Here is a 21,333-nt window from a genome sequence, read left to right as displayed (position 1 = left end):
AATCAACAGTTGCTGTCTATTAGAATCGCTAATTCAGTCTTAGGCCTTATTAGTGGACACCTAGAGAACTGGAGTATATGTATTGAATATTAGGAACTACACTTTAATAATTACTGACCAATTAAGACTAGATTGATGAAGAGTCAATAAATTATTTATATGTGCAGTAATTAAAGAACCGGTTTTTGTTTTTTGTGTAAAAAATATTAATGTAATACAAATTAGTAATCACAAACATTACGTATACGAAAACCAAAAAAACATGATTGTATATTAAGCTATTCATTTTTATTATGAATGATGTTTTTTAAAGTATATGTTAATTTTTTTAAATTAAATTTTACTTTAATTAACAAAATTAATTTTCTCTCCTTATCTCCTGACCCATTGTATCAGCAATGCCATATTCACAATGCCTATAGAGATTACAAATATGCTGATATAATTATCCATCACAAAATACATCAGGTTTGCCATTTGGGGAAATAAACTAGAAAATTTATTAAGATACCAAAAGACTGAGTCCCAAAACCAGAAAGTGAAAGCCATCAGTGTAGTTATGATATTGGCACAGGTAGATAAAGTAGAAAGCACCTACATTTTCAAGCCTTTAAAACAGAACAGGCTACCTCAGGCAAAGGTCCTCCTCTCCCCACTCACAGCAACCACCCAGCGTCCTGGAAGAGCACTCCCAGCAGCTCCGGCCCCTGGCAGTGCTCAGCCGGAGTCCTAACTCAAAAAAAAAAAAAAAAAGGCCAACTCCCCCCACCTCCCACCACAAGAACCATAACCCGGCTTTTTTTTTTTTTCTTGCTCTGCTATGTCATGGGGCATGGGAGATCTTTAAATCCCATAACCCTTACACCCATTTGGGAAAAAGAAAAAAGAAAAAACCCTTATAACAAATCTGAATAGTCAAGCAAAATGGATTTCTCCATTAGTCATGCCCAAAAAGTGTTTATCTCATTCTACACACCCTTAGTCCTTCACCTCTGTCAGGAAGTGGGTAGCATGCTCCATCACATGTTGGAATCATGGTTGGTCTGATCAGAGTTCTTAAGTATCTCAAAGTTATTTATCTTTATCATGGTGTTGTTATTGTGTTCCTATATACTTTAATCTCCTCGTTCAGCTCACTGAACTCTTCATCAGGTCATAAAAGTTTCCCAGGTTTCTCTGAAATGGTATCATCCCTTTCATGATTTCTTATAATACATGTTCATTATAGAATAGATTAATTTTATTCATGTACCATTTGTTCAGCTATTCCTCAAGTGATAAGCATCCCCTTGATTTCTAGTTCTTTGATATTAAAAAAAAAAAAGAGCTCCTACAAATATTTTTGTATATTTGAAGCTGTCTCCTCACTGATCTCTTTAGGGAATAGACCTACTGGTGTGTCACCAGGTCAAAGGGTATACATAGTTTAGTGACTTCTTTTGGACATCGTTCCAAAGTGATTGCCAGAATGGTCAGACCCATAAGAGAAGATGTGTAACTAGTAAAAGAGAACCCTTGGAGTAGAAAGGACATAATTGGTGTCATAACATTGAAAGGCTGCTATGGGGAAGAGGAGAGTAAACTTGTCCTGTATTGTTCTAGAGGATAAGAGTTAAGACCAATGGATAGGATAAGGGAGAGGTGGGGTTTTTAAACTTTTAAACTTTGGTTTTTAAACAGTTTCTAACAGAGCTCTCCAAATGGAATGGCTACTTTTTGTAAAGTAAAGTGACTTTACCATCATTGGAAATGTTTAAGCAGAGGTTTAGATTGCTAAGGTAACAAGCTTTAATATCAAAGCATTATGCTAGGCATGGAAATTTGAGCCAAAAAGATCTTAGTGATCCTCTAGCCCAGGGTTCTTAACCCTGGGACCTGTAAATTTGTTATTTTTAATATTTGATTTCCTTTTGAATCTCATATGTTTTATGCATTTAAGAAGACTCCCCAAATTACTAAGTACCCTTGATCTAAGCAAAGTAGCTTATCCAGGGCCAGCCGGCAAGCAACAGAGCTGGAATTTATGCCCAGGTCTTCTGATTTTAAAATCAATGTCTCTTTCCACTTCTGCCTTTTGTCAAAAACACGTGTAGGTAAGGATAGATGAAGTTACTTCTAAGGTCCCTTCCAAATTTAAGATTGTGGTTCTGGTTCTTGGGGTAAGGGAGAGGAAGTTCAGTTGAAATTAGCACACTGGCAATTAAATGATATGGTTTTAACCTTTCCTCAGACAATACTAAAATTCTTAGAATTTTTAAAAGAAAAGTAGAGTTGATATTGTTTTACTATCCATTTCTTTTTAAAGTAATTTAACTGCTTTTTAATCCTATATTCTGATACAATTCCCTAAAAGGATAAGCCCTTAAACTCTTAAAGGCAAGTGTATGTTGGAGGAATGAAAAAGAACTTTATTTTCCATTTGTCTTAATTTTGTCAGTAAACATTGTTAACTTTATAAAGATTCTCTATTAGAAATAATGAAATTAGACTGGTTCAAGAAAATTTAGTTAAAGGAGAAATGGGTTTATTTTGCTTTGAAGCTTAAAGGTATCAACAAATCAGTTGAATGATTACATCTGTTAAATTTTATTACTTATTCTTAAATAGTGTGTGATCTCATAATCAAAATATATTTCATAGTAGGAAAAGACTTGATCATTTGTTATTGCTTGAATACTTCAGTTTTTGGAGGTTGGGCATTTATGAAAATAAACTTTAATGTTCACAGGCATTATAACCACTGGATCCACCTTGATAGAGCACAACTATTATGTGTCTGCCTATAGAATTCTGTATAGTGACGATGCACAGAAATGGACTGTGTATAGAGAACCTGGTATTGAACAGGATAAGGTAAAATTATTACTGTTTACTCTTTATTACAGATATGTTTACAAATAAATGCAGTATTCAGAAATGGAACATATATTGAGAATCTAGAGCATCTTTCTAAATGACATGTTGGATTAATTTTTTTCCTTTTCAGGAATGTTATTTCAGTAAGTTTGTACAAGTAAAAATGTAGATCAGTGTAGTCTCTATACATAATTAAAAATAAAGTCTTGGAGAGTTAGAGAGAATGTTGTCTTATATCTCCCTCTTCTGGTTATTTTGGGTAAAATATTAATCCTTGGCCTTTACCAACTTGATACAAAATGTTAAGTAATGTTTATTTTCTTTGGGATATATAATTGTCTAACACAGGATGAAATAAAAGTTCATGTAGACCTGTATTGAAAATAACTCATAGTACTATATAGAGATTTTGAAATCCATTCTGTAGACTAAAGACTAAAGTTTTGGTGCAGTGAATAGAGCACCAGCCCTGAAGTCAGCAGGACCTGAGTTCAAATATGACCTCAGATACTTAACATTTACTAGCCTTATGACCTTGGACAAGTCACTTAACCCCAATTGCCCTACCTTCCCCCCTCCAAAAAGCAAAAAAAAGAGAGAATAAGACAAGATATAAGAAAAAAAGAGGGTAATAAAGGCCTTATTATTAAAAAAGACTAAAGTTGTAATCAAAATCTGAAATTTAACAGCGTTGTTTTGATTCATATTATGTGTTTACATATATGAATTTCCTAATTTTTCTTACCAACTTTTTAAAATAGTTGATCAAATATTAGTTGAATTTATCATAGCTTTTATAATTGCATTTTTTAGAAAATAAAACCCAAGGGTAATTGAGACCATAATTTTCTGGCTTCCTATTATAGATTTAGAGCTGGAGGCCCAGAGAAATTAAGTGAGTCAGCCTACACTCCCAGGGTGCTATGTAGCAGAGCTAGGATTCAACCCAAGTCTTATATAACTCCAAATCCATAACTCTTTTCTAGTGTATATCTGACTGTTGACAATAGTTGTCCTGTTACTTTATCATACTCAGATTAATTACTTTATCATACTAAGATTAATTCTGCAGGTTAGAGGAATATTAAAAAAAAAACTCCATTATATTTCTCATTACTAGTAGATAGAATTGTTAAGTAGCTTAACTCCATTAAAAGAATGATTAACATGACTTTTTGTTTAATTAACTGATCCATAGCATCTTGCAGAATATATTCACAAATCTTTTAGGGTATTCGGAAGCTGAAGCCCATTTACAGAATTATAAAGCATTTATTAATCATCTACCACAAGCCAGGCATTGTGTTGGGTGGGGATATAAAAAACGGTCCCCACTCTTGAATTCACAGGCTCAGTGGGAAAGAACATGCAAACAGCTATAGGATATATTATAGAATAGGATAGGATATATTGTAGGATATTATATTATAAGATATTATAGGATAATTTAGAGGTATTCACAGAGGAAAGGCACTGATGTTAAAGAGGCCTGGGAAAGACATCTTGCGGAAGGTGAGACTTTATCTGAGACTTGAAGGAAGCTGTAGAAACTAGTACATGGTGAAAGAGAGTTACAGGCTTTGGAGGTCAACCAGTGAAAATGTTTTGAGTTGGGTTAGAGTATCCTTGTGCAAGGAACAGCAGGGAGGTCAGTGTCACTGGATTGTAGGAAAATGGATGGAGGGGAGGAAGGAACGGTAGGAAGGGGCCAGGTTATGAAGGACGTTACATGCCAAGCAGACGATTTTATATTTGACCCTAGAGGTAATAAGGAGCCACTGAAGTTAATTGAATGGGGGTAGAAGGGTGCCATGATCAGGCCGGTATTATGGTAAGATCAGTTGGATGGTTAAGAATGGATTGAAGTGGGGGAGAGATTTAAGGTAGGGAGATGAACCAGCAGACTGTCACAGTAGCCCAGGCCTGAATTGATGAGGGCCTATATCAAAGGGAGCATATACCAGAGATGTTAAGAAGTTTGGATCAGTAGGACTTGGCAAATGCTTGGAAACAGGGGATAAGAGAGTATGAGGAGTTCAGGATGACACTGAGGTTATAAATCTTGACAACTGGGAGGGTGATGGTACTGCCGACAGTAATAGGGAAGTTGAGAAGGGAAGGGGAGGGTTTTAATAATGAGTTCAGTTTTGGACATTTTGAGTTTAAGATGTCTGAGACAGACAATTTGGGCAGTTCGGTTGCAATATTATTTTATTTCATCCTCACAATAACTCTGGTAGAGGTAGGTGCTTCTTCCTGTTTTACAGATGAGGAAACTGAGGCAAACGAGTTAAATGAGTTGCCTAGGGTCACACAGCTAGTAAATGTCTGAGGCTGGATTTGAACTCAGGTCTTCCTGACTTCCATCCCAGCTCTCTATCCACTACTGCCACCTTGTTGCCCATAGATATACAACACTGAATGACTACCCAGTTTATATTATTTCTGTTGTACTACTGCTCCTGTTATCTCATTTATTCCACATTTAGTCTATCTCTTATAGATGCCCAAACTTTTACACCTCACCTTGTATTAGACAATTGTGTTACATAAAAAGAATAATTCGAGTTCAAGGTTTTCCACTCAGGTGATTTCTAAGGTCTTTTGGGATTTATAAGATTTGAGTCACAGAAATTTTTTTTCTTATGTCTGCAATGTGTTTGTAACACATATACCTCATAATTCTTTATTTATATATATTTTTAAAAGTTCTTTATTAATTTAACACACCTACTTATATGAATATACCTGCTGTCCCTCAACATGGCACCTGTTCCTCAGTCATACTTCTTTTTCAACCCCAGCAAAAATTATTGGGGACAGGGTCCCATTATTAGCAATGTTCTTCTGCTGCTACTCCCTCCCCCCTACTTCCCTCCATCTTTTCCCATACCTTCATCCTGGCTATTTACTCTTCCAGTGCCCTCATACCTCTCTCCACACATCACAAATTCATTCAGGTCCTCTTTGCCCTTGATGCTAGAGCCTTGTTCTCCATTCTTCACTTTCTTGTTCTAGATTCCCTCTTCTTGTCTCTGTACTCATTTCCTTTTTGATTTTTCTCTCTGTAAATCTTTCTCTAGACCACAGAAACTTTTAAAATTGTAAATATTATAAGGAGTAGATAGAAGTAATTTGAACTTGGGTGAATTTCTATTCCCAAAGCTGACATATCAAGAATCATGTTCTTGGTCACCCAGGTTGGAATTCTAAATACCACTTTCACTTAGTGTTCCTTAAAAAAAACAAAACAAAACCCCAGACTAGTATGATAAGTAGGTTTTATTGATGCCTTTTGCTTTTAGCTCATTGCTATTTCCTGATAAACTGTCCCCTTTCTTTGAAAATGCTTAAGCCAGCCAACCAGTAGTGACTATGACTATATTCAGATTTAAATTAAAATTCAAACTAAATTCAAAGTATATTCAAATTTCCCAGTTCTATTGCCTTGTACTATCAAAAGGGAGGGAGTGTTTAATCAGAACTCTTAGAAATATTGTCATAAATATTGATTAGTTATTCTAGTACTACGAGTACTATAACGTAACCAAATCCTGGGAAAATAGGTTTCCAGACTAGTCTGTAAAAGCCACCCAATTATTTGTAACCCTGTTTTTATGGTAGAAATGCTTTCCAAATGGCTTACTTTAGAGTAAATGTTTGGCACACAAATACGTGCATAAGCTGGGTACTGCTCATAAAAATTGTCCTCATGGTTGGATGACCCATTTATCAGGTATAGTTTAGAGGGGATTCCTTTTGGGTTACTGAGTTCCCTTCCAGCTCTCAAATTCTCTGATTCTGTGAGTGATCATCCTTATCATCTCATGCCTAAACTGTTGCATCAGTTTTTTTTTAATCTTTTATTTTTATACCACCTTCCTTAAAATTTTATTTATTTATTTTAGCAAGCATTTATTATCTGTCCTCCCCACTTTCCTTCATCTTACTTCCTCAATTGAACATTTAAAAAAAACCCCAATAAAACCTTTATAGCATAACAGATTCCCACAATGGCCATGTCTAAAAATTATTTATATCTACATCTATCTATCTATCTATCTATCTATCTATCTATCTATCTATCTATCTATCTATCTATCTATCTATCTATCTATCTTATCCTATCCTATCCTATCCTATCCTATCCTATCCTATCCTATCCTATCCTATCCTATCCTATCCTATCCTATCCTATCCTATCCTATCCTATCCTATCCTACCTATCTATCTATGTATCAGCATTCTAAGGCTAGCCCTTCTCCAGCAGGAAGGGAGTAGGACTAAATATTCTGTGAGGCCTGCACATTTGGTCTTCAGGAAATGGTGATTTTTTTTTTCATTACAGTCATCATCAGTATTTTAAAGCCTTTCAAACTTAAATTTTCATTAGTTCACCCTTCACTCTGCTTCAGTTCATTGAGGTCCTCCCAGTTTCCTCTGAAACTGTCCATTTCATCATCCCTTTCACAATATTCCATTTCATTCATTTACCATCATTTATTTATCCATTCCCTGATAAGTAGTTTAGGGCTATCATGAAAAACTGCAGTATGGATTTTTGTACACATTGGTCTCTTTCCTCTTTCTTTGGTCTGTTTGAAGAATAGACCTAGTAGTGTTATTGTTGGGTCAAAGGATAGGCACAGTTTAGTTATTTTTTTTAATCATACTTCCAGATTGCTTTCCAGAATGACTGGACCAGTTCACAACTCCACCAAAAGCAGGATTTTCCTGAAGCTCCTACAGCATTTGTCATTTTCTTCTCTTGTCATCTTTGCTGATTTGATGGATATAAGATAGAACCTCGGTTGCTTAATTTGCATCTCTTTAGTTATTAGTGATTTGGAGCATTTTTTTAATATAGCTGTTGAATGCTTTCCTGCCTCTCCTCCACCTCTTGGATTCTCTGGTTTCCTTTAACACCTAACTTAAATGCTTCCTTAAATCCCTCCACATGCTAGAGCTTAATTATTCTTCATCCCTTTTCTGTTTTATAGTTCTTTTTCTGCAGGTTTTTTCCAGTTAGATTGTAAGTTTCTTGTGGGGAAGGACTGTTTCTCTTTTTGGCTTTGTATCTCTACTGCCTAATTATCATCTTCCTGATTCTGCTCTCCAAAGCCAGAGTAAGGTTAATCCCCTTAAACATGAAGATCCTTCAGATTCTTTGGATAGCTATCATGCCCCTCCTATGTCCTCTATTCTTTTTTTTCTTTTCTTTTTGCTTTTTGGAGGGCAATTGGGGTTAAGTGACTTGCCCAAGGTCACAAGGCTAGTTTTTGTGTTAAATGTCTGAGGCCGGATCCAAACCCAGGTTCTCCTGACTCCAGGACCTGTGCTCTTTTCACTGCTGCCACCTAGCCTCCCCCTATGTCCTCTCTTCTACAAGTTAAACATCCCCAATTCAATTTTCATGACATAATATAGACCCCTTTATTATATTATTTGCTCTATGATTCATCAGTATTTTTTGAAACAAAAGTGTGTTTCATATTGATTTTAGGCTACTGTTCATGGTTACTTGTTTAGCATCTCAAGAAGTGTTGTAAGTTGGTTATTTGTCTTTGTGGAATCTGTAGTTAAGGATATTTTTAGCATTCTCTTTCTGTTGAATGTGTGAGTTTTGAGAAGTTCAGTTAGAAGTAAAACTTTATTCTCACCCGAATAGCTAATTTTCCTTGAGGTTACTTGTAGCCTGCCTTTACTGTAGATTAGTGGCTATTTTTTATTCCTAGACTACCTGATAACACCATCCAGTTGGAGTGCAGTCCAGCCTCAGTTATATACTAGCTCTGTGACCCTGGGCAAGTCATGTAACCTTTCCATTTGCCCCAGTTTCCTTATCTGTAAAATGAGAATGATAATAGCACCTATGTTGTGGGGTTATTCTGAAAATCAAATGAGATAATAATTGTAAAGAACTTAGCTCAGTGCCCGGCACATAGCAGGCACTATATAAATGTTAGCTATTATTTTTGGTCTCTTATGGAAAATCAGCTTAATCAAAAATGAATTGAGTTGAAAGAAAGGTATAATTGTGAGAGATGTAGAGATAAGGATTCATAAGATTTGGCGACTAACATTTTTTGTGTGTTTTTGATGTAAATGACTTTTGTGTTTTGTCAGAAGCTTTTCTGCATCTATTGATATTACTCACTTGTATCAATATGACATGTTCTATATAATTTTTAATGTTGAAATAAATTTCTATCTTTTGGCTAAGCCTGGAAAAAAAATTGACTGGGAAATTGTCTTGTTTGTCATTTTCCTGTAGGGGGAGACATATTTCTAGTGTGTGTGTGTGTGTATATATATACATATATATATCAGGTGAGAATAAAGTTTTAGTTCTAACTGCACTTCTCAAAACTCACACATTCAACAGATACAGAATGCTAAAAATATCCTTAACTACAGATTCTACAAAGACAAATAACCAACTTACTAAATATATATATATATATTTATATATATTGTATATTCTAAACTCTCACTTTTAGTTTTCTTAATTCATACTGAGGGATTACAAAAAAGCACATGAGCAAACAAAACTCCCCCTGCCCATGACGTTTAGTCTTTATGTAAACTGTTACTTAGAATTAAAATTAATGTGTTTATATCCCTGTAAATTGCTGGTGTAAGCACATTGGTATTTTTACTTCCAAGTCTTCTTCACTCTAATTAGAACCTTTAAAGCTGCCAATCCAAAAGTCTCATTAATTTCTCAGGTCATTTGAAGACAGTATGCATGTTCCATATTGAAAAGAAAATTATAAAGCATCTTGCTAGTTTTCCAATTATTAGTGTTCAGTGTTTTTTTTTTTATTCATTTTTTGTTTTGCATCACTTTCATTTTTGAATTTATACTTCCCCCTTTTCCTAGCCAGTAAACTATCTTTTGTAACAAAGAATAAAAGGGGGGAGTGGGGAGAGGGGAGGAGCAGTTCAAAAGAATTAACTAGCCTATTAAATGAGTCTGATAGTATAAGCAATGTTCCCCAGCCATGAACTCTACCTCTACATAGAAGGAAAGGGGGATCATTTAAAAATTTTTTTGTGGGGGACCAACCTTTGATATTATAAGTGCCCAGTCAATGTTAAGTTTTGGTTTTGATTTTTCATTTACATTGTTGGAATCACAATGTATATTGATTTCCTGGTTCTACATCTTTATTCTTCCTTAATTTATATAAATATTTTCATGCTTATCTGAATTCTTTCTATTTGTCATTTGTGAAGGAGCTATAATAGTCCAATGTTCTTATGACATACTTATTTATCCTTCCTCAGTTGTTGAGCAACTTCTTGGTTTCCAGTTCTTGCTACTTACAAAAAGTGCTATTATGAATATTTTGATTCTTTGTGTATTTTTAAAACTGTTTAGTTATTGTCATAGTTGTTGATTAGCTGTCATTAAGGACACAGAGAAAAAAGTAATGCATATTAAACCAGATCTTTGGAGTCCATATGATTCTTATTGGTATAAAACACAAATTTTTGGGTTTTTTCCTAGATCTTCCAAGGAAACACAGACTACCATCAGGATGTACGCAATAACTTCATCCCACCCATTACGGCACGTTTTGTTAGAATTAATCCTGTACAGTGGCAGCAGAAAATTGCAATGAAAGTAGAATTGCTTGGATGTCAGTTTATTCCTATAGGTAAAGAACAGTATATAGTTGTATGTGTATTTAAGTTGAATTTTGTTTTGTTTTGGCTAATCTTACCAAAGAGTAGAGGGAAAGTAGTTTCTGTTTTGAGGAATTATGATTGTATTACCTTAAACAGATGTAAAATTATATCATTTTGTCCTGTGAGCTTTCAGTTTATTTGACAGGATGTTTAGTTTTCAAATATTGTCATAAGTGACCATAAAATAAAGTGGGAGGTGGAATCTTAAGTGGTGAAATTGATGTTTGTGTATAGCTTAGAATTATTAGATCATTCTCTGTTTTTAGTTACATCCTACATATATAGCCTTTGTTTCTATCTGTAAAGTTGAAGTTCCCAAAAGAAGGCAATATTCATGTGTTTTGAAGAAACTAAACCATGAAACCACTTTTTATCATTACCATTTGCACCTGTGCTTTTGACAGTCTGGTACAGACAAAATTTTCTTAACCAAAAAGCTCATTAAATTCTTAGTAAACTTACAACCTCTGTATGAGAAATATTTGATAAATTAGTAGGCAAACTAGAAATCTGCATTTTTAAAAATGTGGGAACTCTTTCTGCCTTTGGTTATTTTAATAACTAAACTCTCTTTATAGGAGAAGACAGGTAACTTATAAGGCAAAATGAAGTTTTAAAAAGGCATCACAGTTTATATGTGAAACTCCTAGAAACTTAATTTTTTTTTCTAGGTAGTAATAATTGAGGAATTATGAGGTAGTGAAGACATAGTTAATGTTTGAGTCAGAAGACCTGGGTTCAGATTTTGCCTTTGACACACTCTTTGTATGATCTTAAGAAGTCACTTGACCTCTCATCACCCCAGGGAACTCTGAAGATTATGTAGTTGATCTTTATTTGTAGATGCAGTAAGCAGCTTACTTGGAGTAAGTTGAAATATACATTTTAGATGTCATCTACAGTAAAATCACAGATCCAGAACATTTAACTGCCTTATGGACTTTTCTGTTTTGTCATGTGTAGCACTAAAATAATGATCTCCAGATTATATTTCACTTTTCAGAAAATTGGAATTTAGAATTTGTATGTAATGCAAAATACATTGTTTTTCCTTCTGCTAAGTTTTTCTTTGAGTATTAAATTTTTATTTGTAAAGTAGTCTCCTAAAAACATTTTAAGGACTTGCAAAATCCTTATTTTTTAACTAAAAGCTAATTAAAAAAAAAAAAACTTCTTTCAAGGTCGTGCTCCAAAATTAACTCAGCCACCATTTCCCCGGAACAACAATGATGTAAGAAACACAACAGTCACTACACATGTAGCCAAAGGTGTGTATATTTTAAAGGTAATTGATTTTAGCAGTTTTTTATAGTCAGACTTGGTCCTTTCTGAAATAAGAGCATTTGACTGTAAAATCTTTTAAGCTTTTCCAAATGATTCTAATTTTAATTCATTTGATATTATGTAATCAAAACGGAATAAACTTTTAAAAACTATTTTTCCCCCAGGTCGTGCTCCAAAATTCAATCGGCCACTACCACCTCGGCATGGAATTAACTTTCCTCTGCAGACTGATCAAACAACAGCAACTCCAGATATCAAAAACACTACAGTAACTCCAAATTTAACCAAAGGTATATGTTCTGTAAGCTTTAGAAAATCACTGAACATGATTTTTTCCAAAGTTTTATAGATGAAAAATAATAGTATATAGGACTGTTTCTTAAAAGTCAGGGTTTTCAAGAGTATTTCAGGTACATTCTAAGCTTGAGCCCTTATTTTTGTCCTCCTTTCTCCTTCTACAAGCTATTCTTTTAGTAGTTGACCTTGTCTCATACTTAAAAATATTACTTTTCCTACTTTGGCTATATTACCCATTCCCGTTGTCTTAGGGGAAGTTTCTTTTCTCTAGCTTTTTTTCTGCATCCATCCCTTTGAACTTCTTCCAGGTTCATGTTCTCAATTCAGTTCAGTAAACGTTTATAAAGTGCCTACTTTTGTACTACAGGATGCTGTGCTTGATAATGGGGATTCAAAAACAAAAATGAATCAGTCACTGTCCTCAAGGAGCTTTCATTCTACTTATAGGATAATATAGATCCATAGTATATAGACATGTAAGGAGACATTATGTGTTTACAAAATAATTGGGGAGTGGGACATGGAGTGGAGACCACTAACAACTGGGAGCATCAGAAAGGCCCCATTTAGGAGACGACACCTGGGTCCATAGTTGAAAGAAGTCTGAGATTCCAGGAGATGGAGATAAGTAAGGGAAGCAAGGGATATGTATGGGAAATATATATAGGACAATTTGACTAGAACATAAAATGGATGTTGTAGAGCTTCTTAAAGTATAACTGACATAATTCCTTTCATAGTCTCTTAATTGTGGACTGCGATCTTTCTTATATGTATAAAAGCACATATTTTCTTCTTACAGTTTTGAAACTGCAGATTCTGCCTTTCCTAACTCCTGGGAATGTAAAGGGATTCATATTGCTTCCTAGAAAATATATATACATGCATGCACACATATATAGTTATATTAAAAATTGAAATCTTTGTCTCCATGTTAGGATTTTAGTGTTCAGAAAAGTTTATCCTCCATCATATAGACGTTCTGAGTTAGTATTCTGTTGTAGAAATCCCAGGAAAGGAGTCATAGGAATGTCTATAAGGCTTTTAGTTCTCATTCTGAGAAGACAACTCATTCTCTTAGCACTAGCTAGGCAGTTTTAGAGATAGCAGTCCCTGGGAAGACCATGTCCACATTAATGCCTGCTTATGTAGATTTCATTGCTTATAGCTTTTTTTTTTTTTTTACCTCTAAAGCCATTTGAGACGGTATCCTTTTTCCTCAGTTAAAGCTTCATGGTTAAGTATTCTTCTGCATTCAAACAGCCACATAGCACCTAAGATAAATAATAGATACATTACTCATTATCTGCTTTATTTGCCTGCCTTGAGTAAATTGGGAAATATTCTAGTCACATAACAGGATATGCCTCTTGACCAGTCTCTGTCCTCAAAGATCCCAAAGTGTTTAGCATAAATAGAAATAGCAAATAACATTTTGCTAGTGTTGGGTGTTTGGGTATTCCTAGAACACCCCAAAAGAAAGGAACATTCCTAATACATGTCGGAGATGACACTTCATACTTTTCAGAAGGCGAAAGCTAGGAAGTCATCTGAGTAGGAACTACCACACCATCATATCACTCCAGTCTGGGCATGTGTTTGTAGAAATGCAGTGCTCTCCTCCTGTCTTAAACTGCTGTAAAGAACAGCCTATGATAAATTTCTTTTGGATGCATAAGTCTTTTACGTGGACTTTTTCCTGCTTTACCCTGTAGTGCAATATTGAGTTATCACATAATTACTCACTTGGTGAGAAGCATTTACCCACAGATATAAAAATATAAATGAGTAGGAGAAACTGATCAAGTCTCCTTATTTAAAACTCATTAATACTTATACATTAAGATTCAACCCATATTCCAACAGCTGTATTGAGTAGCCTTAACTTAGCACAATGCAAAGTAGTGTAATGTGATTTAAATTACGAAAGATAGGATTGAGCCAGATGGTGAAGGATTTTAAATGCCAGACAAAGGAGTTGGTATTTTATCCTAGATGTGGGATAATGAGGTGATAGATGTAGAGCCGGAAGGGAACAGAGAGGCCATCTAGTCCTGATCCTTCATTTATAGATGAGGAAACTGAGTTCCAATAAGTTTAGGTGAATCACACAAGGTCACACAGTGATTACTGAGAATTTGAATTCATATCTCACTTCAGAGAGAGCTCTTCTAGACAGGAGAGTGAAATGGCCACATTCTAGTGTTTTAGAAAGATTATTTTGGCAGCTGTATAGAGAGTAACTTGATAAGAAAGAGACCCTTGCAGGGAAAACAATTAGTGGATTGTTTGTATTAGTTCAAGTAAGTAATAGGTTATAAGGCCCTGAACTATGGTGGTCTTTTTGTGGAAAGAACAGTATATGAGATGTTGTGGAAATAAGGTTGACAAGACTTGGAAATTAACTGGATAGTTAGAGATGAGGAATTGAGGATGTTATGAAGCTTGATGACTAGAACCTTGATGGTGGTACCCTACACAGAAAGGGAAAAGTTTAAGGAGAAAGATTAGCAATTCTGTTTTGGACACATTGAGTTTTAGATGCCTCCAGGACATCCAGTTCGGAATATCCATAAGGCAGTTGATGACATGGTCCTAGACTTCAGAGAAAGACTAGGGCTAGATACAACTGGGGATCATCTGCATAGAGATAATAATTATTCCTATGGAAGCTGATGAAGTCACTGACTGTACAGAAAAAAAAGAGGATCCAGAACAGAGCCATGGGGTATACACTCAAGTTAGGAAGTGGCATATGGGTGTGCAAAAGAGAGAACCAGGAAGGAGCAATGTCATAAAACCCAGAGAGGAAAGAGTAGTCAGCAATGTTAAATCTTGCAGTGAGGTCTAGAAAAGAACATCATAATTAGCAATTAAGAGTTAATGGGGAGCTTTATGGGCATTGGGAGGGAGCACTTATGAAGGATATGTATAGTTAGTGACTTTCTTGCATAATTCCAAACTATTTTCTAGAATAATTGAATCATTTCACAATTCCACTGACAGTATAGTAGTAAGCCTAGCTTCCTTCATTGTGGAGAGGGGACCCACCTTCCTTGTTACCACTAACAACAATTGCTGACCAGCTACCACTGGCAGGCAGATTGGTACAGAAATCTGAAGTGGTAGCACCTCTCAGACCACTAGACCTGCTTTTAGCCCAGCCCTCATAGTCATCATCCAGGGAAGCAACTTGTGTTGAGAAGAGGCCAGCCATCCCCACCAACTATGAACCATCTGCTGAACACAGAGCAGGCAAGCCAGCCTTGCTGAAGCAAATGGCATCCTGAGAGAGACAAAAAGCAGCATGTGGCAGGCAAGTCAGATCACCCAACTTGGACCAACATCTCCCCTCAGATGCTGGTGGAGGCAGTCTAGGATCCATCATTCTGGGAAGCAGTGGAGATGCAGCTAGTAACTACTTCTATAGGGACTGTAGCCACAACGACTGGACACCAAGAAAGTAAAGTTCTTGCCACCAAAATCCTTGGCTTTGTTAAAGGGTTCAGCATCAGAAAGGGTGCCATTTTATCAGTGAAAATGTAATTTAAAAAGAGGTGTTATGGAGGTGGGGCAGAGAGTTTCCCTAAACTTTAGTTTCCTTAAAACCTTTTTCACAGTGACATAAAAAATATGCCAAACTGAACTCTGAGTGGGAACATCAAGAAAAAGTCATAGTATATCATGTTTCTAGCCCAGAAAAGCTTAGGAAGACAAAAAAAGATCTGCAGACACTGGAATCAGGTCCAGCTAGGAGTGCAGCAGTTTATAGAGGCCACAGAAATGGCAGCCCAGTGCCCAGGGACAGACAGTAAGGGTACTAAAAAGCTGGACAGAAAGAAGTCTCCTGAACTAGCATTGGGAGATGGAATGGAAGCCATCTATCAGCTCTGATACCCATCCCCCAGATCTGGGTCACAGTTCCAGGGTGGAGAGAAGTGGTCACAGTCATGAGGGAGCAGGTATCCTACCCAGATAAGAACCAGAGCACAGATCAGTAGGATAACTATACCTATCTCCAGATCACACCACTTTGGAAAAACCAAAAAATTTCCTTGCCCTGAGGTTGAACTGTGAAACCAGCAGAAGGACATATAAGAGACAGAAGTTTAGGCCAGACACACCCCTACCCCCACTCCCACCCCACCAGAGGTGAGAAGAAGCCAACACAACAAAGTACAAAGTCAAGAAATAGGCTGGAAAAATGAGAAAGCAAAACAACAAAAGGATCTGACCATAAAAAATTACTTTGGTGACAAAGAAAGATCAAGACTAACTAAAGAAGACAATGACTTGAAAACAACTACAAGCAATGCCTTAAAGAACAAGTGCAGATTGGATAGAGGTCCAACAAGAATTCCTAGACCAGTTAGAGAAAGAGATTTTTGAAAAGAGCAAAAGAAATTTTTTTTAAACCAAGTAAGAGCAGTAGAGAAAAAATTGGGAAAAGAAATAATCTTGCAAGAAAATTATGAAAAGAGAATTAACAGCTTGGTAAAAGGAGGACACAAAATACTGAAGAAAATATTCCTTAAAATTAGAATTAGTCAAATGGAAGATAATGACTCTGAGACACCAAGAAACAAAAGAGTCAAAAGTTAAAAAATAGAAGATGTGAATATATCATAGGAAAAACAACTGACCTGGAAAATAGATTGAGCAGCAATAATTTAAGAATTATTGGAGTCCCTGAAAGCCATGATCAAAAAAGAGCCTGGCTATCATATTTCATAAAACTATAAAGGAAATTACCTAGATATTTTAGAAATGGGGAAAATAGAAACTGAAAAAGTCCACCAGTTTCCTACTGAAAGAAATCCTAAAATGAGAATTCCTAGCGATATTATAGCCAAAATCCAGAGCTCCCAGGTCACAAAGAAAATACTGAATGTAGCCAGAAAGAACTAATTCAGATTTCATGAAGCCACAGTCAGAATGCACAAGATTTAGCCACTACCATGATAAAGGAGTGGAGAACATGGAATATATTTCATACATATTATAAGGTTTTTATACTATATAGTGCAGAAAAGTAGAACAGAAAGTCTAAATATTAAATGCATCTTTTTTTCTGAACATAATGCAATAAAAATTACATTCAATTAAGGGCCTTGGAAGCATAGATTAAAAATCAATTGGAAACTAAATCACCCAATCCCAAAAAATGAGTCAAAGAACCAATCTAGAAATAATCAATTTCATTCCAGATAATAACAGCATTGAGGCAATATGCCAAATTTTGTGGGAGGCAGCCAAAGTAGTACTTAGGGAGAAATTTACATCCCTGTCAGCTTATAGCAGGGAGGGTATGAGCAGATCATCTAAAAAAAACCCCAAACCTAGAAAACCAAGAAATTAAAAACCTCCCCTTAAACATCAAAATAGAAATCCTGAAAAATCAAAGGAGAGATTAACAAAATTGAAAGTTTAAAAAAAGCAGCATTCCCATCTGATTTACTGCTACACCCTAAGGAATATGGAACCTTTTCATCTAACTTGCAGCTGAATCCTGTGAGCTCTTTAATACTGGTCATTTCAAAATGTTTTTGGAGTTTTTATATGATTTGAGGTCCCAGGTATGTTGTGGTATATTTTTACTTTTTAAAGGAATTAAACTTAACAATTAGATAATCCAGATATTTGTATATTTATATAAATATATATTAAGATAAATTTGTGGTGTATCAAAATTAAAGTTAACAATCACTAGCTTAGATATTAATGCTCCTGAAGGCAGGGAGATAGAAGAGATTATTTAGTTTAGAGAGCCCTTCCACATCCACAATTTGGTGATTATAGGAACAAGTTCTCACATGATGAATAGTATTTACTATACTTTACATATATGTATATTATTGAAGAAAAAGAGATGAAAATGTGGAAGTAGAATACCGTGTTTCCCCGATAATAAGACACTGTCTTATAAATTTTTTTGGACAGAAAATCACCAGAGGGCTTATTTTCAGGGGAGGGCTTATTTTAATGAACATTGACAGCAATTTTAATAAACAGATAAATGTGAACAACAAAAATGTACCTTTATTCAATAAGCAGATTACTGGGGAAGAACAGGATGACGCGCTCACTGCTGCAGCTCTGATTGGATGCAGCTTGGAGCGCGGCGTGCGTTTCACCCGGGGTGAGGGGGGGAACGGTGCATACAGAGGGTACTGTAATGTAGCGTGTAGCGCAGGGGATCACCTTCACTACAGTAGCAATCTCAATAGGGCTTATTTTGGGGGGAGGGCTTATTTCAGAGGAATCTTACACAGTAAGGGGAGGGCTTATTTTCGGGATAGGTCTTATTATCGGGGAAACACGGTAGTAATAGTAATAATAATAGTTAATATTTATATAGCACTTACTATACACCAGGAGCTGTTAACCACTTTTCAATTATCTCTTTTGATCCTCACAACAACTCTGAAAGATAGGTTCTATTATTATCCCCATTTTACAGATGACTAAATTGAGACAAACAGGCTTAAGTGACTTCCCCAAGATCACACAGCTAGTAAATGTCTGAGGCAGGATTTGAACTTAAGTCTTCTTGCTCTAGGGATGGTGCTCTATTCGCTATACTAGCTAACTGCCGACTAATACTGTTGTTGTTCAGTCATTTCAGTCATGTCTAACTCTTTGTGACCCCATTTGGCATTTTCTTGGCAAAGATACTGGAGTGGTTTGCCGTTTGCTACTCTAGCTCATTTTACAAAGGAGGAAACTGAGGCAAACAGGGTTCAGTGACTTTCCCAGGTTCACATAGGTAGGATGCCTTTGAACTCAAGTCTTCCTGACTCCAGGCCTGGAGTTCTCCACTGTGCCACCTAACTACTCAAGCCTATAATACTAGACCTTCAATAAAACACTCTCCATTACTGCATGGTATCCTATGTAGGGTGGATTAAAAGAAAATGTAAAAAGATCGAAAACTTCATCAGTAGGAATGTTTTTGTAAAATGTTTTGAGAATTCTTGCAGACTGTTTTCTGGTAGTAGCTTGCTAAGTACTAATGTTGTAGACTATAGTTAATCACCTAAATTCTAACTTTACTTTCTTCACTTCAATGTCTTGGCCATATCTTTCACCAGACATTTCAATAATGCATTCTTCCCAAAATTTGAATCCATTGTCTTCCTTTCCTCCCATAGTTGCTAAAACATGCTAATTCTCAATTCTGAGTAAATTTGAAAGACATCCTTTTCTTCTACTACTTCTTTTCCTCTGCCATCTTGTCTTCTTTCTTTAAACAGTTCATTTGGTGGTTTCAGCTCCCGTGAATTCAGATATCATCTCAATGCTGATGATTCTCAGATCTACTTATCTAACCCTAACCTCTCTGCTGATCTCCACATGCCTTTCAGGCATCTTAAACTTTAACATGTCCAAAACAATTCATTGCTCTCACCCCAATCTCTCCCTTTCCTAATGCCCCTATTGCATTTCAGGGGACCACCATGCTACCAGGCACCCAAGCTCACAAGCTAGGTGCCTTTGTTGACTTCTCTCTTTTTCTTACCCCATATATCCAGTTTGTGCTTCACTCCTCTGTCACTGTCACAGACGCTCATCACCTCACACATGGACTATTGTGGGAGCCTGCTGGTTGGTTTCCTTGCCATGAGTTTTTTCCCACTGCAGTCCATCTTCCACTCATTTGTCAAAGTGAACATTCTAAAGTACACATCTGACTGTGCCATCTCCCTACTCCAATCAGTTCCTCATCTCCATCACCTTCAGGATCAAATATAACATTCAGAATCCTTCGTTGTCAAGCTTTAAGAGAGTACTGTCTCCAGAGAGTCTCTGCCTCTCCTTCTGTACCTCCTTGTCATCTCGCAGCTTTCTGAAGTTTGACTTCCAGCCCTACCACTGTCCCGAGGGTTGCCAGGGACAGCCGATTCAGTGCTCTTTTCTCAGTCTTGATCCTCCTTAGTCATTCTTTAATGTCCAGTCTTTGGTCACCTTTCTTATACACTCTCTCCTGCCACACTTCCATATCAGTGCTTTCTCCTGGTTTTCTTTCATCTTTTTTGATTGTTCCTTCACAGTTGTCTTTACTGGTTTTCTTGTTCCTCCCACACCCTAGACGTAGGAATCCCTCACAGCTCTGCCTTTGACCCCCTTGTCTCTCTATACATTCTCCCTTGCAATGTCATCTACTTTATGACCTCAGTTATCACTTCTATATAAATCACTTCTAAATCTGTACCTTCAGCCACAGTCTCTCCTCCAACTTCAGATGTGCTCTCGGACACTGACTGGCTTTGTTACCTTGGGCAGGTCACTTCACCTGTGTTTGCCTCAGGTTCTTCAACTGTAAAATGGGAATGATAATAACACCTACCTCACAGGGTTGTTGTGAGGATCAGATACACTTAGCACAGTGCCTGGCATACAGCAAGCACTGTATAATGCTGGTTATAATGATGATGGTGGTGGTGGTGAGGAGAAGGAGTTATATTTTGAGGTACATTTTCAATTACTTTCTGAATATCTACACCCCAAACTCAAATGTGTTCAAAATTGAGTATGTAGGACTTAAAGTTAAAATTGGTCTTGTAGATCATCTGGTATTAGTACTCTCATTTTAAAGATGAAACTAAGACCTAGAAAAGTGATTTTCCTAAGGTCACCCATGCGACTCAACCATGCCAAAGTCACAGAGTTCAGATTTTATTTTGACTCAGGTTTTTTGACACCAAATCTAACGTTCTTTCCACTGTGTCATTTTCTCCATATCTACTTCCTTATTTTTGTTTTTGGCTCTTTTTTTTATTCTTTTCTCACTTTCCCTTCCCATATCCAGTTAATCACCAAGTCCCGACTCTTCTACTTCAACAATGTCGCTCATGTGTCTCATTTTTTTTCCAATTCTACTTCAGCCACTTTAGTTCAGGTATTCATCTCTCCTTGTATAGACAAGTGCAGTTATACAGTAGGCTACAAGTTGTTCTTGTCTATTATCCATCTCCTCAATCCATCCTTCATGCTCCTACTGAAGTCATCTTACAAATGCACTGCTCTGGTAGATTCACTTGTCTGCTTAAAAGTTTTCCATAGATCACCATTACTTGCTAAGTAAAAACTTTTTTGATATTCATGACGCTTAATGCTATGGCTCCTGCTTATAATTGCAAGCTTATTTCGTGCTGTTTTGGTTACCATGCTACATGTGGAAGCAAAACTGGGTCAACTGCT

The 21,333-nt window shown here is 36.2% G+C and overlaps 1 protein-coding gene across 1 annotated transcript in view; it reads left to right on the top strand.

The window, feature by feature from the left end:
- The window catches only part of DCBLD2 (discoidin, CUB and LCCL domain containing 2), a 112,907-nt gene that overhangs the window by 67,036 nt on the left and 24,538 nt on the right, over window positions 1-21,333 (top strand). The window contains exons 9-12 of the mRNA XM_069063843.1: window positions 2,729-2,853; window positions 10,370-10,520; window positions 11,733-11,819; window positions 12,000-12,125. Coding sequence (XP_068919944.1) covers window positions 2,729-2,853; window positions 10,370-10,520; window positions 11,733-11,819; window positions 12,000-12,125 — 489 coding nt within the window. The remainder of the gene's footprint in view (window positions 1-2,728; window positions 2,854-10,369; window positions 10,521-11,732; window positions 11,820-11,999; window positions 12,126-21,333) is intronic.

This window comes from Petaurus breviceps, unplaced genomic scaffold (assembly GCF_028583685.1).
Source record: "Petaurus breviceps papuanus isolate PSGF00001 unplaced genomic scaffold, PetGlider_PUasm1.0 90603, whole genome shotgun sequence".
Taxonomy (NCBI): domain Eukaryota; kingdom Metazoa; phylum Chordata; class Mammalia; order Diprotodontia; family Petauridae; genus Petaurus; species Petaurus breviceps.
Note: the sequence above shows the minus strand (reverse complement) of the source record. Positions and strands in the feature narration are given on the sequence as shown.